This window comes from Raphanus sativus, chromosome 9, assembly GCF_000801105.2.
Source record: "Raphanus sativus cultivar WK10039 chromosome 9, ASM80110v3, whole genome shotgun sequence".
Lineage (NCBI taxonomy): Eukaryota > Viridiplantae > Streptophyta > Magnoliopsida > Brassicales > Brassicaceae > Raphanus > Raphanus sativus.
The window spans coordinates 10,871,650-10,890,914 of NC_079519.1; the positions used below are offsets into that span (position 1 = coordinate 10,871,650).

Sequence of the window (19,265 nt, forward strand, 5' to 3'; positions counted from 1 at the left end):
TGTTGGGTAGATTTTGTCATGACCGATTAATCGGCTCGGCCCGTTAGCACATTTAGTTAATGGTACCCAAGTCATTTCCAGGCCTCTTTGGTGACTTGGCTTTGCTCCTCGATGTCTCTGATCACTCTCCACACACTAACTTACAAAAGTTCAGTAACTCTAAGCTCTACTGCAAATGTAAGGAATAAAATATCACTGTGATTGAAGAAACAGACTAAGTGGCAGTGGAGGTACATATGTATCTAGGTTGATGGCAAACTCTCCAACCTCTGATCTGCCTTGATTTATATGTTTACCCAAAGGGAGAATAATTTTCAACAATGAGACTGCTTTTACAGCTACAGATTGCACGAATTTTGTTTTACTGTTTGAGAAGTACTATTTTACCCTTCAATAATTATGTTAGATCCCCACATGTAAGAATTAAAGTCGGAAACTCGCGGTCTATGCGCATTTTATAGCAAACACGCCCAACTCGCAAACTGTGTGAAAGAAAGAAGGATGGAGACAAGGGAAGAACAACGCAAGTCTCATGTGAAGAGAGGATTGTGGAAGTCTGAAGAAGGCATGGTATTGAGAAGCTAATCGAGACTTATGGAGAAGGAAACTGGTCAGACATCTCTCGTAAATCTGGTTCGAACCCCAAACTTTGTACATAGAGTGGGTTTATTTGATTTACTAAAAAGGCAGAATGTCGGAGTACTGAGAATAATTTGAACTGTTTTCAGAATGGAAGAGGAGGCAAAATCTGTAGGTTGAGATGGAAGAACTATCCGAGACCAAATATCAAAAGAGGAGGCATGTGCCACCTCAAGAACAAGACCTAATCATCCGCATGCATAAGCTCATCGGAAACCGGTATTTCCTCGTTCCACCGTTGATCCTACGTCTCATCACTTTCCCAAATACCAGATGGTCGCAGATTGCGGGTCGCCTTCCAGGTCGGACTGACAATGAAGTCGAGAACTACTGCAATACACATTTGATCAAGAAATCCAATCCCAAGAAACAGAATGCAACTGAATCAGTGGAAGCCACTCCTTCGTTCATCGACAAGCCAGTTATCTATACAGAAGTGAGAAGAAGCCATGGAGAAGAGGGCACTACCACTACCTGCATTGAGGAGACGAACTGCTTTGGCAATGACGTCCCAATAGGATCTCCCGCGCCTCTCATTTCTCATTACCCAGACAGTCAGACACTCTTGTGTTTGACCCATGTTTTGCCTTCACCGATTTCTTTCCCCTTCTTTGGAACTCTCCTAAATTCATCTAAGAGGGATAATTTCTCGCATAGACTTTGAGGTTCATATTAACTTTGAGGGACTACGTCTACGTTTCATGTAATAAGCTCTAATTTAATTTGAAGAATCCTGTTCTTAACTTATCATCATCAACTAAAGGACACTACATGTCCCTACCTATTTTTCGACTCCAGAGTTAATCATGTAAAGACAAAAAAAAACATACGTCCATTGGATTAACAACTGTGCGTAAAAGAAATTCAGATTTTGGTAACATGTTGTGAAGAAGAAAAAGGAAAGTTGTAATTACTTACAAAACATCATCGTCCTGAGGATATAAGATACCTTCATCAAGGGGTAGTGAAGGAGGGGTTCCTGGAGGGATACTAGCAGCACCATTTTCACCAGCACATATGCAAAGTGCTTCAGCATCTCTGATTGTTGAATCGAGGTCGATCTGCCCAGATAGCTCGTTGATGAACTTCAAGAGTGTGTCGAAATCCATCTGTTCTCCCATTATCTTGCTGCGGTATCGCTTCAAGATTGCTACACAAACATATAGGTGAAGGTGTTCCGTGAGGTACTGTGTCCATAACACCTCCCATAGCTGCATTGTCTTCTCGTACTCAAATTCCCTGAGAAATGTACAGTACCACCAGAATCAAATACAACACAGCCCAAAAAACTCCAATAACAATATTTCTTTTTAAAAATGAGAAAACAACACTGAAACTTCTCTTCATTCACATGCAAATTGTGATCGAACTGTAATTCAGATGTTTTTAAAGAGGCGGAGAATAAGAAACAAACCTTTTAAACTGAATCAGGATCCAGCGGAAACAGAAGAAGTAATTCAAGCAGTCATTCTGCTTGAAGTATTCATGCAGCGGACTATCGAGCAACTCCACCAGCTGTGGGACAGTGAAAATGAAGATGAAAACCCCCAAAACTGATACTGAATGCTAATAGAGAGAAGAAATGCAAATGTAAACTGTAGACGTGCTGTTAAGAAAATTTTATAAACCTTTGATAGTGCAAAGAGCTGAGTATGCATCCCATTCTGGTCACGGTTGAAGTTGGGTCCAAGGCGTTCCATCAGTGCCACAAAACACCAAAATGCTTCTGATTCATCCTCCATCACGAACAAGATAGGGGACAGATAATCACTCATTCCCTAACAACCAGAAAAAAAACATTTCTACGTTAAGCCATACAGTGGGAGAATTTAAAGCAAAATCCAGAAATGGAAGTGTACAGCATTCCTACTTATTCGCTAAGTGGGGATACAACACAGAACGTGAAAACATAACAGTAATGACACCGCCACTTGTAATTTAGTGCTAAGGATCAAATTCGAAAACTGATAAGTACCTGGCAGTAACCGAGGTCAAAATTGTAGAAGGAATAGGTCAACAGAATATCACGCATGCTATTGACGTTCAGATTGTCATCCCCTTCATAGTATTCAAATGACCTATCAGTTCTTACCTACACAAGAAGAAATAAACAAGAAATCAAGTAAAATAGGAATTCAATGAATAAGGCACACCACATACGTAAAGATATTCACAAACTCTTACCACATCTTTATCTATCAGACCTTTCCTCTCTCGATATTTTGTGAACCTTTTTGCTTGTTCAGGAGAGATGCTCTGTCAAAAAGAATAAATACTCTAAGAGCTACTCTAAGAAAACCTCAACTTTATTTAACTAGATTAGACATCATCCTGCCAAGGAACTACATCGCTAATTAAGGAATCTAGCAAAGAGATCAAATGATGATGATGAACCAACCTGCCACTGCTGTTTCAATGTTGCATATTCCATCTGTTTGACAGATCGAAGATATTCTCTCTCTGCATACGTTGAGTCATATGCATGATATCCCAAAAGAAAGGGCCAGACCTATAGTGGTGATCCTATGTTATTAATCTGCATATAGTTATGCGAAGCCTATATTTGAATTTCATCTGAGAGAGAAAAGTTAACCTCTTTTCGCAATAGGTGTTCAATGCCTCCGTAGAAAACTCTCTCTCGAAGAGCTTTTGATTCCACAACTCGGCCTTCATAGTCCAAGAATGCTGTGAACTGAGAGCCCAGGAAAGTTTGGAATTAAACAAAGATGAAATGAAAATAGAAAATATATGCGTACTCACTTGGCAATCAAATAAGGATATACCAGGGGGCACATAATTTCTGGACTTATTAACATTGCAGAATTCAAAAGTGCTTACCTCTTTGGAACCCATTGGTGGCTGCCTTGGTTTCCCCCACACCAAACTCAACTTATTAAACTGCAAAGGAGGAGTGGTTTCTTAATCATCAGTTCCATATATTTGGTGTTGATGAAGCATAGAAAGCACTCCATCCCAAAATGTTTATATAGCTAATACAGGGTGAATCATCCACATACATTGCAGAAGTTATTATCAACTAAACCTCAGTGTTCAAATCTATGCTTTATATAGCTAATACAGGGTGAAGCATCCACATATATTGCAGAAGTCATTATCAACTAAACCTCGGTGTTCGAATTTATGCCTGGTAGGATAACTAAATATAACTGTCCTGGTGATTATCAATCAGGTATTCATAATAGATCACAGGCAAGGGAAAACTTCACGTAAGGAATTACGACTTTCACCCCACACGTTGAGATAAATGACAATCCATCCAAAAGATGAAATAAGACGTAACATCATAACGCACAGAAAGATTTACTGTATACGGCAACAATTTCTACCAACATGTTATTACTTATAAGTTATAAGAAAACAGAGAAGAAGAAAAGAGAATCCTCACCTCTAACGGATCAGCAGGGACATCAACGACATTAGGAATTTCTTCATCATGCTCATCTACAGGATAACTATGTGGGCTTTCATGATATTTTTCCTCAGCAATATTTGACAACTTTTCAGGATAACTATGCACGGGTTGGTTATTCCATCTCTTGTCAACGGAACCAAAGCCATTGTTTTCTGAAAACAGCTGAGTGGTTGTTTCTCGAGCAAACTTAGTAACCAGAGAAAACTTCTCTAGAAGATGAATTGAAAGGTCACGAGCAGGATCATGACTCTTTTGCTTTCTCAACCCATATCGGGAAACACTAGAAACTCTGTTATCAACACCTGCACTTGTTCTCCCTTGATTTTCACTAGACGATCCTCCGTCTAATGGGTAAATAGATTGTCCACTTGCAACAGGCAGTGTACTTGGCAGCTCCAATGAAGAAAGAGTTCTCTGTCGGATACAACCATAGAATGTATTAGCCCACAAGATAAAGCAAAATCATCACTCCATCCAACATGAGATGATTGGATATAGGTACCTGCAAGGGACTCTGAAAATCATTCACAATGAACACATTTGCATCTTCTGCCGACCTATAAAAAGACAAGTTTATGTGAGAAAAACTCATTCAGTTCCATAAGACGACAAACTTTGTTCGTCCAAAAAAAGTTTCAAATCAGGTCTCCCCGATGAGTAGGTAACAAGCACTATTAAAATGAGTCTGAAAGTAAACCATACATTGTATATCCCTAAGCTAGTTAGTCATGCTTTCCATAAATAAGCATCTCACATAAACCACAAACCTTGCAAGAAAAACATGTTGTTTGACTATGGCAAGAAACTCCCTGACTCCTCCATTGTAAAAGTAGAGAGGCGGAAATGCAAGCCCTGCAGATCATATTAAACAGTTAGTAGTTTATAAAGCAATAGGAAGATGTAAACCATCTTGGTAACGAGTAAATCTCAAACAGAGCAGTAACAACAGCCTAAGAATTTGCATACTTACCAGAAGAGAGCACAACGATAACATACTGCCATCCGAGAGCAGGAGTGTGACGCCTGATGGACCTAACTTCAGTGAATGGAACTGCTGTGATGGTATAAAGACTCCTATCTAGAAAACAAAAAAAAGACCCAGTTAAAAATGCATTTTCTTCAATAATTGTTAAGCTCCAACGAAACCTTGATTACCTTTCTCTGATAGCTTTGCATTAGAGGTTTGTCCCTTGTACGGAATCCACGACTATTGAAAAAAAAAAAAAATCAAATCGAATAATCAAATTGATTCATACAAAATCGAAGGAAGACTTTTGATATACCAGGAAGAGAAGAGAATCTTGTTTGGTTAACTTCAATCGACCACTAATCCTCTCGGATGCGAACTGTGTGGGATGAATCGCAACGTTATCCTTGAGATAAATCAATTCAGCGCCGTCGTGATCACTTGATGAACTTCTCTTCTCGCTGTCGCACCGCATCATGCTCGCCGATCCCTGATACCCCAAAATCAACCGATCGAGTCAAGAGAACGAATTCGCAAGGCAGATGCAGAAATTCGTAGCGATTAACGATTGGATTTATAACAAAACTGCGATTCCGTAAGAGAAAGTATTACTTGTTGTTGAGAGGCCGCGTAATCTGCGTCGTCGGAGAGGTCGTGGAGCTCCGATGATTCCATACTCATGGTTTCAAGAGAGAGAGAGAGAGAAAGAGATGACGAGATGACGAGATCGATTACCCTCGAGACGAAGTAAAAAAAGAAATTAAGGGAGAGTGCGTTAAGGAAGGTGTAGGCGCGTTGAGAATATTCTATTACGTGTGTTTTATCTCCTCCAACTTGCTGATAAAAGGGTTTCAATACACCACAATGATTCGATTTGTAAATAAGTTTTCTTTTTTTTTGTGTGTAAATATTGAATTTTATACCAAACTTTTGACAAATACTAAATAGTAGCAGAATGAAAAGGAAACCTAAAGAACATAAGAAAAAAACAAGCAATTACAAGTGCTAACAGACCTTGAATTAAGACAGAGCTAACTTGAATAAGGAAGCATAAACAACTCTAACTGATTGGTAGTGTCTCACACAGCTTTGATCCTAGTTGCTCGATCTCAACTCTCGCAACGATCACCAGAAGAGCAAGAAACCGAAAACCTAAAGCTTCGAACCATACATCTCCCAAATAAACCCGAATGCGCTTACTGATTATCTGAAGATCACTTGAAGTTACAATTATTCAGCTTGACTTAAGAAAAATGTAAGCCACAGTAGAAAACGGGAGCAGAGAGAGCCACATCATGTTATCGACCTTCCAAACCTGCAAAGCACCGAAGATTTGCTCACCGAACCGAACCAAGGAGTCCAATCGGTGATCGGATGACAAAACTCCAGATGAATCTCCCTTGGAGGTACATCACTCAGATGACCCAAGGGAGTTCAGAAACCACTGTCATGCGCTAACGTTGAGAACCGTCAAATCTCTGAGATCTCTAGAAACACAAGAATTGTAAAAAACAACTTTTCTTTATTAGCTTTAGAAACTACTCAAAACTAAAGCTCTCAATGCTTCTCTTGGATCTCTTGATCTACTATCTTAGATCTCTTATCTCTCTCTTAGATCTCTTATTGAACACCTTTCCGTAAGGTATATATTTATAGTGAAAGAAAATTCCCTTTAACATGTGGGATATAGAAATACAAACTAACATAAATATAAAACTTTCTTTTCCCTATTTCTAGATTTTCTTTTTGTGTTTTCCTTAACATAATTGAACACTTATCAATATGTTAAGTTGCCACAAGCTTGGAATTATCCAACATTCACCCCCTTAATTCCAACTTGAAATATGGAGATCAATTTCTTGAACTCCAATTAAGCTCTTCATTTGCTTTAACTTAATCCTTGATAATGGCTTGATAGGGATGTCGGCCTTCTGCTCAACACCCAGCACATGCTCCACTTTGATTTGCCCATTCTCCACAAACTCACGAATGAAGTGATACTTCTTGAGTACATGATTACTCCTTCCATAGAAAACTAGATTCTTAGAGGAATGACTGATTTGTTGTCGATCATAAGTGTGACCGTCTTGTCTTCTTCACATAGTATCTCACATAACAAGTCCTTGATCCATATAGCTTGCTTTGTTGCTTCTGTTTCCGCCATAAACTCTGCTTCGCATGATGATAATGCGACCGTCTGCTGCTTCTGCGATGTCCAAGTGATTAATGATGAACCATAGTAGAATGCATGCCCTGGCGTGCTTCTCTCATCATCGAGATCAATGTTGTGACTGCTATCACTATAACCAACGACACTCCTTGACTCATCTCTCTTGAAGAACATACCGAAGTTTGTTGTTCCTTTCACTTATCGCAGTATGTGTGTGATGGCTTGTCCATGAGAGTCTCTCGGATTGTGCATGTATCTGCTAAGAACGCCCACTGCGTAACACAAGTCGGGTCGTGTGTGAAGCAGATACCTCAAACATTGTATGATTTTTCTGAACTCCGTAGCATCTATCTCTGGTTCATCTTCAGCTTTCGAGATCTTCAAGTTCGCCTCCATTAGAACTTGAGTTGTGTTACACCCTCCATCTTCGTGACACACATGATTCCTTGAACATACCTTTCTTGTTTTATTCTGATTCTGTCGGCTCCTTGAATCACTTTTATGCCAAGGTAATACGTTAGCTCACCTAGATCTGACATCTCGAACTTCTTTGACATCTCCTCCTTCAAACGCTTAATCACCTTAAGAGAAGTTCATGTCACAAATAGATCATCAACGTATATGGCTATGATCAAGACGTCTCCACCTTCAGTCTTGCGGTAAACTAATGGTTCCTTCATGCACTTCTCAAATCTCATCTCCTTTAGAACATGATCGAGTTTCATATTCCATGCACTGGTGCCTGGCGTAACACATACAACTCCTTATGTAACACACAAACTCGATCTCCTTCTTTGTTCCTCTTAGAACCAGTCGGTCTATCTACAAGCTCCCATATCTTGTTTTTTGTGATAGATTTCAACTCGGCTGCCATAGCTTCAACCTAATTCTCTTAACAGAACAGATTGAACTCATCTGAGGCAAACTCTCCTCCTCTATCGGTGCAACATAGATTGAACTTAGCTGAGGAATACTCTCCTCTTTCATCGGTCCAACCTAGATTAGCTGAGGCAAACTCTCCTCCTCTGTCGGCGTGAAATCTTTTGAACTGATAGAATGCCTCACGATTATTTGCTGACGTTGGTGGTGTGCTTCTTCCACACAAATCTCCATGCAATAACTCCAATGGCTTTGATGTACAAACCATGGTCTTAGTCTGGAACGACTCTCTGACTTTCTTCCCTGCAAGACATAAGTTACACACGCTTTCCATGTGTTACACTCGGGAATGAGTCTCTGATTGGCTTCCCTGCGAGACTTGCATCACACACGCCTTTTTGTGTGTTACACTCGGCATTCCTATGACTATCTCCTTCCTTACCATGTTGTTCATCACCCCATAACTTATATGTCCTAGTCGAGCATGCCACCTCCATGTAGCATCTTGATCTCTGACATGTAAGTGGGTAGCTAATCTCCATCGCGGTCTTGTAAAGACGGTTTGGAGATCTTGTTACACGTACAAGTAACCTTCCACACGAATCCGTGAGAGTTAAGTAGACATCTTTCATGTTAAACTCACATCCGTTTTTTGTTGCTTGCCCAAGACTCAATATGTTGTGCTTCAGGTTAGGTATGTAATAGATGTCTTTGAGTGCCTTCTTCTCTCCAGTCTTGCACACAAAGGTAATCACACCTTTTCCAACGATATCAACACACGATCCATCACCAAACTTCACCTTTCCTTTGGTGTTTAGACTCATCAATACATCAAGCGGCATGAACAACCAAATTCAAACTCTAAATGCACATTAAATCAACATATATATATCTTCATATTCTTACAAGGTCTCGATTGGTACAGCTGATGAAGAAGCAGTAGCAGTATGCTGTAGAAGCAGTATGCTGCAGAAACTGTATGCTCTTATTAAAACTTTTAATAAGATGATTGGTACAGCAGTACCAGTCTACAATTTTAATTTATTTATAAAAGTTAGTATATAATATATTTATTTTAAATTATATATATTAAATTATAATATATATATATATATTAATAATATATTTGTTATTAAAATAATGAATCTCAATTAATAACATAAATTAAATTAAATTTTTAATGTGAAATATTATTATTTAAAAATATAATTTTTTTAAAAAATATAAATTTATTTTTGGATATAAAATAATTTTAAATATTATTAAATAAAATAAATAAAATATAAATTTATTTTTGGATATAAATAATTTGAATATTATTAAACAAAATAAATAGGAGGTGTCACCAGCCATTACAATGCAGATGAATCAACGGCTTTTGAGAGAAGCAACGGAGGAAGAGGTGAAACATGCCTTATTTATGATGCACCCTGAAAAAGCACCCGGTCCGGATGGAATGACAGCCTTGTTTTTCCAAGTCTCGTGGCATATTGTTAAAACTGATGTGATTAAGTTGGTGAATCATTTTTTGGCTACATGGGAAATGGATCCGCGTCTTAATCTTACGAATATTTGTATGATCCCAAAGACGGAGAGACCCACAAAGATGACAGAACTAAGACCAATTAGTCTCTATAATGTGGGGTACAAGATTATTTCGAAGGTTCTGTGCGAGAGGTTAAAAGTTTGTCTTCCACGACTTATTTCGGAAACTCAATCGGCTTTTGTGCTAGGAAGATTGATCTCGGATAATATTCTTATTGCTCAGGAAATGTTCCATGGTTTACGGACAAATAAATCCTGTCAAAATAAGTATATGGCTATTAAAACGGATATGAGTAAAGCATATGATCGAGTGGAATGGGATTTTATTAAGGCACTACTTCTGAAACTCGGTTTTGATCCACATTGGGCCAAACTGATGATGGAATGTATCTCGTCAGTTCAGTATCGGCTGTTATTTTAAATGGTCAACCGAGGGGGCTTATAATACCACAGAAGGGTTTAAGGCAAGGGGATCCACTATCTCCATATCTTTTTATTTTATGTACTGAGGCTTTGATGGCTAATATTCGAAAAGCGGAACGCAGTAAACAATTGACGGGTCTGAAGGTGGCTAGAGCATGTCCACCAATTTCTCATCTTCTCTTTGCGGATGATAGTCTATTCCTCTGTAAGGCACAAAAAGAGGAGTGTGAATGTATTCTTAGGATCTTGAAGGAATATGAGGCAGTCTCGGATCAACTGATAAATTTTCAAAAATCCTCAATTCAATTTGGCCATAAAATTGACGAAGACAAAAGGCAAGAGATGAGAGATATATTGGGAATACAAAATATAGGCAGTATGGGATCTTATTTGGGTTTACCAGAGAATATAGGGGGATCTAAGATCCAAGTTTTTGGATTTGTGCAAGATCGTTTTGATTCCAGAATTAATGGGTGGACTTTTAAGTTTTTTACTAAAAGAGGAAAGGAGGTTGTAATTAAATCGGTGGTTACGGCTTTATCAAATCATGTAATGTCGTGTTATAGGCTCCCAAAAGCAACAATAAAGAAATTGATAAGTGCAGTGGCTCGGTTTTGGTGGAGTCATGGGGGCAGTACAAAAGGTTTGCATTGGAAATCATGGGATAAAGTTTGTCTTCCAAAGGAAGATGGAGGGTTAGGTTTCAAAGACTTTACAGATTTTAATACAGCAATGCTTGCAAAGCAACTATGGCGTATGTTACACAAGCCCAACACTTTGTTCTCTCGAGTGTCTAAAGGACGGTATTTCATGAATGCTTCACCCCTGGATCCGATCCGCTCAAACTCTCCATCATATGGATGGAGGAGTAATACATTTGCTAGATCTCTGGTTAGCAAAGGACTAATTAAACGGGTGAGAACAGGGAATTCAATTTCTGTATGGAATGACCCCTGGCTCCCAACCACTCACCCGAGACCAGCAAACAAAAATTTTCACAACTTGTTACCCGACCTTACAATGGATGCTCTTATTAATCAGAGCTCATGAACTTGGAATTTACAGGCTATTAGAGATTTGGTGGATCCCCAGGATGCTAAAATCATTGAAAGTATTCCGTTAGGAAGAGGACTGGCAGACGATCAGGATGGTTGGCACTTCACCAAGAATGGAAAATATTCGGTTAAATCGGGATATCAGGTTGAAAGGATCTACCCGGATAGAGAGAAACCACCAGAAATTTATGGACCTACAGTGGATGCTTTGAAAGCATTTTGCTGGAAAGTTAAATGTCCTCCGAAATTAAAGCCCTTTTTGTGACAGATTACATCAGGGTGTTTGTCCGTTAAGAAAAATCTTAAAGCAAGAGAAATGAAAGGAGATATTTGTTGTGATAGATGTGGCTATGAGGAGGAATCAATTAACCATGTGTTTTTTGAATGTCCTCCAGCTAGGCAGGTTTGGGATTTGTCGAAGATTCCAACGCAAATAGATTTTTTTCCTACGAGTTCGTTATTTACAAATATGGATCATTTATTTTGGAGAATCAAGGACTACATGGAGTTTCATCAATTTGCATGGATACTATGGTATATCTGGAAAGCGAGGAATACTAGAACATTTAGTAATCTAGATACAGATCCTCAACTCACTCCTTCAGTCGCAGAGAGGGAAACAGTGTTGTGGAATGAGGCACAAGATCTTAATATGAGGACACCGGTACAAGCAGAGACAGGGCCAACTCCAATAATCCCAGGAAGATGGTGTTTCACAGATGCTTCCTGGAAGGATGGGGATCATTTTTCGGGACAAGGATGGTATAGTACTCTGAAGGGTTTTGCAGGTTTAATGGGAGCAAGGAATACAAGAGCTAGTTTATCCCCACTACATGCAGAGGTGGAGGCTTTTATTTGGGCACTGGAGTGTATGAGAAACCTAAGACAGCGTCAGGTGACATTTGCAACGGATTGTTCTCAGTTGGTGAAGATGGTGTCGGAACCAGAGGAGTGGCCAGCTTTTGCATCTTATTTGCAGGAAATCAAGAGCTTGCAAGAAAGCTTTCAGAACTCACAGATCATTCATGTACCTAGGACGGATTATTCAAGGGCGGATTGTCGAGGTGTCAGACAGCAACCGTCTTTCGTCGTTCACATGGATGCCGAGCTACCTATCTGGATTACGGAGTCTATATGAGTATGTTTTTCATTTGACTACAAAAAAAAAATTAAACAAAATAAATAAATTATCAGTATATATATCTTTTCATTTTATATATTAATATATAAAAGATTTATAATTAATTTATTCTATTTACTAATTTCAAAAATTATGTTTATATCGAAAATTTTATTTTTTAATATAAGATTTACAATTAAAATATGAGAAATTGCCAAAAATACCATTTTCATAGTACCACTTTTCATGTTTACACTAACCACTTTTACCACTATTTTTAATGAAGAGTTTAGATTTGAAGGTTTAGGATTTAGGGTTTAGATTTGATGTTTTAGGGTTTAAGGTATATAGTTTAGGATTTAGAGTTGAGGATTTAGGGTTTAGAGTTGAGGATTTAGGATTTATAGTTTAGACTTTAGGGTTTAGGGTTTAGAATATTGAATTTAGGGTATATAGTTTAGGGTCTAGGGTTTAAAGTTGAAGATTTTGGGTTTAGGGTTTAGAATTGGAGGTTTAGGATTTATAATTTGGGATTATAATTTTTAAAAACATATAAAAACAAAGATATAGGAGTATTTACTATTTTAATAAATAAGGTATTTTTGAAAATGTGTCTTTAGTGGTGGTAAAGATGAATAATGGTACTTTGAAAGTGGTATTTTTGAAAATTCCCCTTAAAATATCTATTTTTTTAAATAATATTTTGCATTTAAAATATAATATAATTTATATAATTAAATTATGTTTTAAATGTGAAATACTATTTTTAAAAAATATATATTTATATTATAAATTTATTTTATAAATCAAAATTTCATTTTTTGGATATAAAATAATTTATGATATTATTAAATCAAATAAAGAACTAATTATATTTATTTCTTAAAGTTATAAACTGTAAATGCAAATGCTCTTCCAAAAGCTTCATATGAGAGCATTTGCCACAGAGCATTTTGAGAGCATTAGCATTTAGTAAAATGCTTTTCTAAATGCTTTTCTAAATGCTTTTCTAACAAATGTTAATTGGATAATATGGAGCATAATGCTAATGCTAATGCTTTACCAATCAAGGCCTCACTCAAACCATTTTCCTTTGACTTTCTCTCTTATTTTAGTCCAAAATCTTAACTTTTTATTTCAAAATCAATAGGTTTGTCAGAATTACTCAAGTTCATGATTTTTGGTCAAGAGCAGTGGGTAAATTTCATTAAGAATGATATGTGATATTGTGTTTGGAGAAGTTAAACATGAACCTCAATGGATCTAAGAATGATTTTTGATTTTTTTTCAGATTTTTTCGCCAAAAAACTTACATAGAAATCTTATGATCAATGCATGGGTTTTGTGGAGAAAACTTCTCTGGAAGTTTTCCAACTTTTCTTTGTTAATAAAATGAGAAAACTTAAGTTTTCTCGGATAAACATGTTAGTTTAACAAATCACCGAATTTTGTCAGAAATTTGTCTTTGTGTAAGTCTTCTCAACTGTCGGCGGAAGTCTTCTCACTGTTCGTAAAAGTCATCTTAGGTTACTTTTGTAGTTAACAATTAAAACTTCAATATTTTATTTTAATCAGAACATCTATCTATCTATCTATCTATCTATCTATCTATCTATCTATCTATCTATCTATCTATCTATCTATCTATATTATTAAAGTTGAAGTACACAATTGGATTGTTTGGAAACAAAGATAGTAGAATAAATCAGATATGTTTGGAAATATGGATAGTAGAGATGTGTATTTTCTTTTATTTACACATTTAGCCATTGTATTTTCAATAAATTAATAACAAATGAGAATTGTTTAGAAACATGAATAACATATTTAATACTTCTTTTTATTTAAACAGTTAGTCATTATTTTTATAATAAATTAAACAACTTTTTTCTATATTTCTTTTTATTTACAATTCTGTCACTATATTTACAATTCTTTTTATTTACAATCTTTTGTAGTGAAAATAAAAACTCAAACTGAAATACAAATAGTATATTATATAAAACAATTTTCAAAAACAGTATTATTACCTTATTTAGTTTAGTCAAATATAAAAATTTCAAGAGTTAAAGTTTAAAAAACAATATATCATAAAATTAATAATAATTCATAGAAAACTAATGAAAAAATTAAAATTTTGAAACATGGATAAAAGTATATCAAGAAGAAAAAAATATGGCTTATGTTATGAATAAAAATTGGAAATCCATTATATCAGTTTTAAAATATACAAAATGGACTAATCTAATTACTTAAAAACATTGTTTGTCTAAAATAATCATAAAATAAAATTTAAATTTTATATACATATTTCAAATCAAAATAATAATTTAAAGTTGATTTATATCAAAATTTTATTTAAAATATGCATATATTCAAAATTTTATTTTTACTAAAATATTTTTCAATAACCATTATTAAAAATGTTTTCAATATACATAAGAAAATACAACAAAAAGATTAATTTCATATACCAACTTAAATTATGGTTTTTATATTTCATATTAAACTTTAAGAATATAATATATATGATTATTTATAAGATGGTACATATAAAATACTATTAATTATATGATTATTTATATGATTGACCAATACAATTAATTATATGATGACATATATATGACACATAGTAGTGACTAGGGCTGGGCGTTCAGGTATCCATTCCGGTTCGTTTCGGATCTGTTTGGGTTTCGGGTTTCTAGGGTCAAAGATTTCAGCTCCATTCATATATTTCTAAATTTCAATTTGAACTATGACTAGGACTGGGCGTTCAGGTATCCATTCGGGTTCATTTCAGATCTGTTTGAGTTTTTGGGTTTCCGGGGTCAAAGATTTCAGCCTCATTCAGATATTTTTAAATTTCAATTCAAATTATATTTGGATCTTTGCGGGTTCAGTTCGGCTTCGGATAACCCATTTAAATTATTTTTTAAAAGTCATTATATATTTTTAATTTATTAAAATCTATAAATAAAATAATATATTGTATATAAATCTGAATAAAATATGTTAAAATACCTAAACTTAACATATAAATTGGTTTGGTTAAAATTTTGGATCACAAATCAATAGTTATTTTAAATATTTTTGGTGTTTTGAGTGTACTTCCACTATGTTAGATATTTATATTTGACTATTTTTATATATTTTCAAGTATTTAAACCAACCTAAAAGTATCATATATATTCTTGATTTTTTATATACATTAAAACTAAAAATAATTAATATATATAAGTATATAAATCTTTTTCGGATACATTTTGATATCCAAAATACTTTGGTTCGATTTGGTTATGGTTTCGGTTGTCTAAATATCAAAATTTTGAATAATTTGGATATTTAATCAATTTTGGTTCAGGCTTGGCATTACTCTTTTAGATTATGAACGGTTCGGTTCATCAGATTTGAATTTTTTATCCAGTTTTGATATTGACATGAAAAATAAATAGGAATATATTTTTGAAATATACATCTGCACGGACGTGCAGGTAAAAATCTAGTTTTCCTTAAAGTCATCCAGCTTTTTTATTCCTAAACTAGGGTCAAACCTTTGGTTAAAAGAAGAGTTTTGTGGAAGTATTCCAACATTAGTCTTTTTGGAAGTCTTCTAATTGAAATTAAATATTTAAATTTTAATTTTCAAATTAGTAAGTTTCAATTGTCAATTTCAAAAGTAACCTAAGACGATTTTCACCGACAGTATGAAGTCTTCCCAAAAACTTTTCTGTAGAAAGCAAAATTTATGATATTATTCGGTCAATTGCAAAACTAATTTTTTATCCTAGAAAAATTCCATGATATTTCAAGGGGAGCAATGAATTTTCAAAGAAACCTATTACCTTTACATGCAGAATGTGAAGCTTTGATTTGGGCTATATGTAGTGCATGAAGACCCTACAATTTTCAGATGTAGTATTTGCAACAGATTGTTATTAACTGGTGAAGATGGTGTCGTCATCCGAAGAAAAGCCACTTTTTCTACACATATGGAAGAATTTCGGCGCAGTAAGATTTTCTTCCCTAATTTTAAGATCCGACATATTCTAAAGGCACAAATACAATGGCGGACAAGTTTGCACATGGTGCGAAGAATTCTCTTTCAGCTATGTTATATGTAGATTATATACCTCTGGTTTGGCTATCTGATCCGGTAGGCTCCTAATAGATTAGCTTTTGTTGTCAAAAGAAAAAAAAAGACTTCCATGATATTGAGATTTTCCCAAAATAGATATAATCCAATATTTAAATATTTATAAATGAAAACTTCGATAAAAGTCTGCTATGGAGTAAACTCTTCTCCAAGTCTTCATTTGTAGATTTGGAATTGCAAAAATAATCTAAACTAGATTTTGACCCGCGCTTCGAAAGCGCGGGTATTATTTTTTATTTTTATGAAATATATTATTTGTTTGTAATTATTGAATGTATTTATCTTAGTAAAACTTTATTTATAATAAATTGGACACATAAAGTGTCTCTAGTAAACTATATGCTCTGGCTTTGTTTTCTCCAATCAACATATTTATTTGACTTGTTGTTAAAATAAATGATTTTAGAATACAATATTACAATATTTTTACATTGATATTTTGTTTAAAAGAAATGATTTTGAATCCAATTGTACAGTACTTTTATATTGATTTTTTATCAGTTCATATAAAGTTTTTAAATATATTTATTTCAACTGAACCAATTAATATTTTGTTAAATTGGCCCCTGAAATATATTTTTATACATTGATATTTATTTTTCATAATTAATGCTATATATTTTAGATGTATCATAATATAACTAACGATATTCAAAAGATCTGGACCGAATCAGGTTATATGGCTATTTTTGTTACAAATATCCGAACCCGTTTTAGATATATTGGTTATTTAGATATTTTTAGGGTCATATACATCAGAACCGAATTCATCCAAATCCAGAATGACCCAACTCAAGATCCACACATAAGTTTATAATATTCAAGCGGGACTTGGTTTCAAAACAAAAAAAATGATACCCAAAAAGAACAACATGTACCTAAATGGACAGATAATGTTCATGTCTAACTGATTTTATAAATTAATAAAAAACTCTTTCTATGTGTTTGGCTAAATTAAGTGAAATAGAAATAGTTTTTTTTATACATCTATATTTATTTTTCATAATTAGTGTTATATATTTTAGATGTATCGTAATATAACTAACGATATTCAAAAGACTTGTACCGAATCAGGTTATATAGTTATTTTTGTTACAAATATCCGAAACTGTTTTAGATAAATTGATTATTTAGATATTTTTAGGTTCTTATATATCAGAACTGAATTCATCCAGATCCAGAATGACCCAACTCAAAATCCACACATAAGTTTATAATATTCAAACGGGACTTGGTTTCAAAAAAAAAAACGATATCCGAAAGGAACAACATGTACCTAAATGGACAGATGATGTTCATGTCTAACTGATTTTATAAATTAAAAAAAGTATTTTCTATGTGTTTGGCTAAATTAAGTGAAATAGAAATAGTTTTTATCAAGTAAAATAATTATATTGAGTGAAAAATTAAGTGGCAATAAATGTAGCATATTTTAATTATTTTGATTTAAGTTATTATTTTATTCACAAAACATATCTTTGAACTATTGCCTTAAATGTAGGAGAATCTAATCGTATATTTAAAAATCTGTTTTTGAATTCATGACTATCAAAATCGGGCATATTATAATTCGATCTCATCTATGGGCTTTTAAATTAAATCAAGTTTATGGGCTACATTAATAATATAGATTTCGTATGAATGAATTAATATTTTTTTTAAACATCTAAACCTGTTTCCAAACATACTGATTTTACTAAAGGCTATCCAAGTATCCAAACATATTGATTTTTTAGGTTCTTATATATCAGAACTGAATTCATCCAGATCCAGAATGACCCAACTCAAAATCCACACATAAGTTTATAATATTCAAACGGGACTTGGTTTCAAAAAAAAAACGATATCCGAAAGGAACAACATGTACCTAAATGGACAGATGATGTTCATGTCTAACTGATTTTATAAATTAATAAAAAGTATTTTCTATGTGTTTGGCTAAATTAAGTGAAATAGAAATAGTTTTTATCAAGTAAAATAATTCTATGTAGTGAAAAATTAAGTGGCAATAAATGTAGCATATTTTAATTATTTTGATTTAAGTTATTATTTTAATCACAAAACATATCTTTGAACTATTGCCTTAAATGTAGGAGAATCTAATCGTATATTTAAAAATCTGTTTTTGAATTCATGACTATCAAAATCGGGCATATTATAATTCGATCTCATCTATGGGCTTTTAAATTAAATCAAGTTTATGGGCTACATTAATAATATAGATTTTGTATGAATGAATTAATATTTTTTTTAAACATCTAAACCTGTTTCCAAACATATTGATTTTACTAAAGGCTATCCAAGTATCCAAACATATTGATTTTGTACTTCAGTTTTAATAATATAGATGGTAGGCTGTGTAGAAATCTTCTGCCAGAATACTTCCGTAGAAGTCATTTAATATTTTTTTGTTAATTCATTTATATTAGTCAATATTACGATTTATGAAATAAATTCATAATTTATTTGGTGATAGTATGAGATTACCAATACATGTTTATTAATGTTTCTAACTTAATTTGCGGTATGTTTATAAAATTTATTATTTTTGTGCGTGTGGCAGAAAAAACATAATTATTATGATTATTTTTGTGCGTGCGGCAGAAAACACATAATTATTATGATATCCTAACTACTTTTATATTCATTTGAGTAAATTTTATAGATTGGATTCTGTTCAGATTAGGGTCTGTCAAATCGGATTCAGTATAAACACACACATGCTTAATCGTATTGCATTAATAGCTGAAATTAAGAAATGAATAAAAGTGATGACCCCAACTCAAACAAAAAATAATTCACGATTTAGTTGCTTATAATGCCCCATCCGTCATTTTCACAATATCTTAGCTTTTTAACTCGCCTTTTGCTCGCCAGTATT

The 19,265-nt window shown here is 34.0% G+C and overlaps 2 protein-coding genes across 2 annotated transcripts; one reads left to right on the plus strand and one right to left on the minus strand.

The window, feature by feature from the left end:
- The first annotated feature begins 755 nt into the window (after window positions 1–755).
- On the plus strand, window positions 756–1,334 carry LOC130499924 (transcription factor MYB82-like). The gene has a single exon (XM_056994433.1). The coding sequence runs from the start codon at window positions 761–763 to the stop codon at window positions 1,301–1,303; it is 543 nt and encodes a 180-aa protein (XP_056850413.1). The 5' UTR covers window positions 756–760; the 3' UTR covers window positions 1,304–1,334.
- A 114-nt stretch (window positions 1,335–1,448) lies between these two features.
- On the minus strand, window positions 1,449–5,841 carry LOC108827739 (uncharacterized). Its single transcript, XM_018601218.2, has 15 exons — window positions 5,652–5,841; window positions 5,356–5,529; window positions 5,228–5,279; window positions 5,043–5,150; window positions 4,840–4,924; window positions 4,575–4,629; window positions 4,046–4,486; window positions 3,478–3,537; window positions 3,233–3,331; window positions 3,038–3,148; window positions 2,824–2,895; window positions 2,615–2,731; window positions 2,268–2,417; window positions 2,054–2,154; window positions 1,449–1,878 (listed from the first exon to the last, which is right to left on the minus strand). Exons 1-15 carry the CDS (start codon window positions 5,718–5,720, stop codon window positions 1,554–1,556), a joined length of 2,019 nt encoding a protein of 672 aa, XP_018456720.1. The 5' UTR covers window positions 5,721–5,841; the 3' UTR covers window positions 1,449–1,553.
- Between the last annotated feature and the right edge of the window lie 13,424 nt (window positions 5,842–19,265).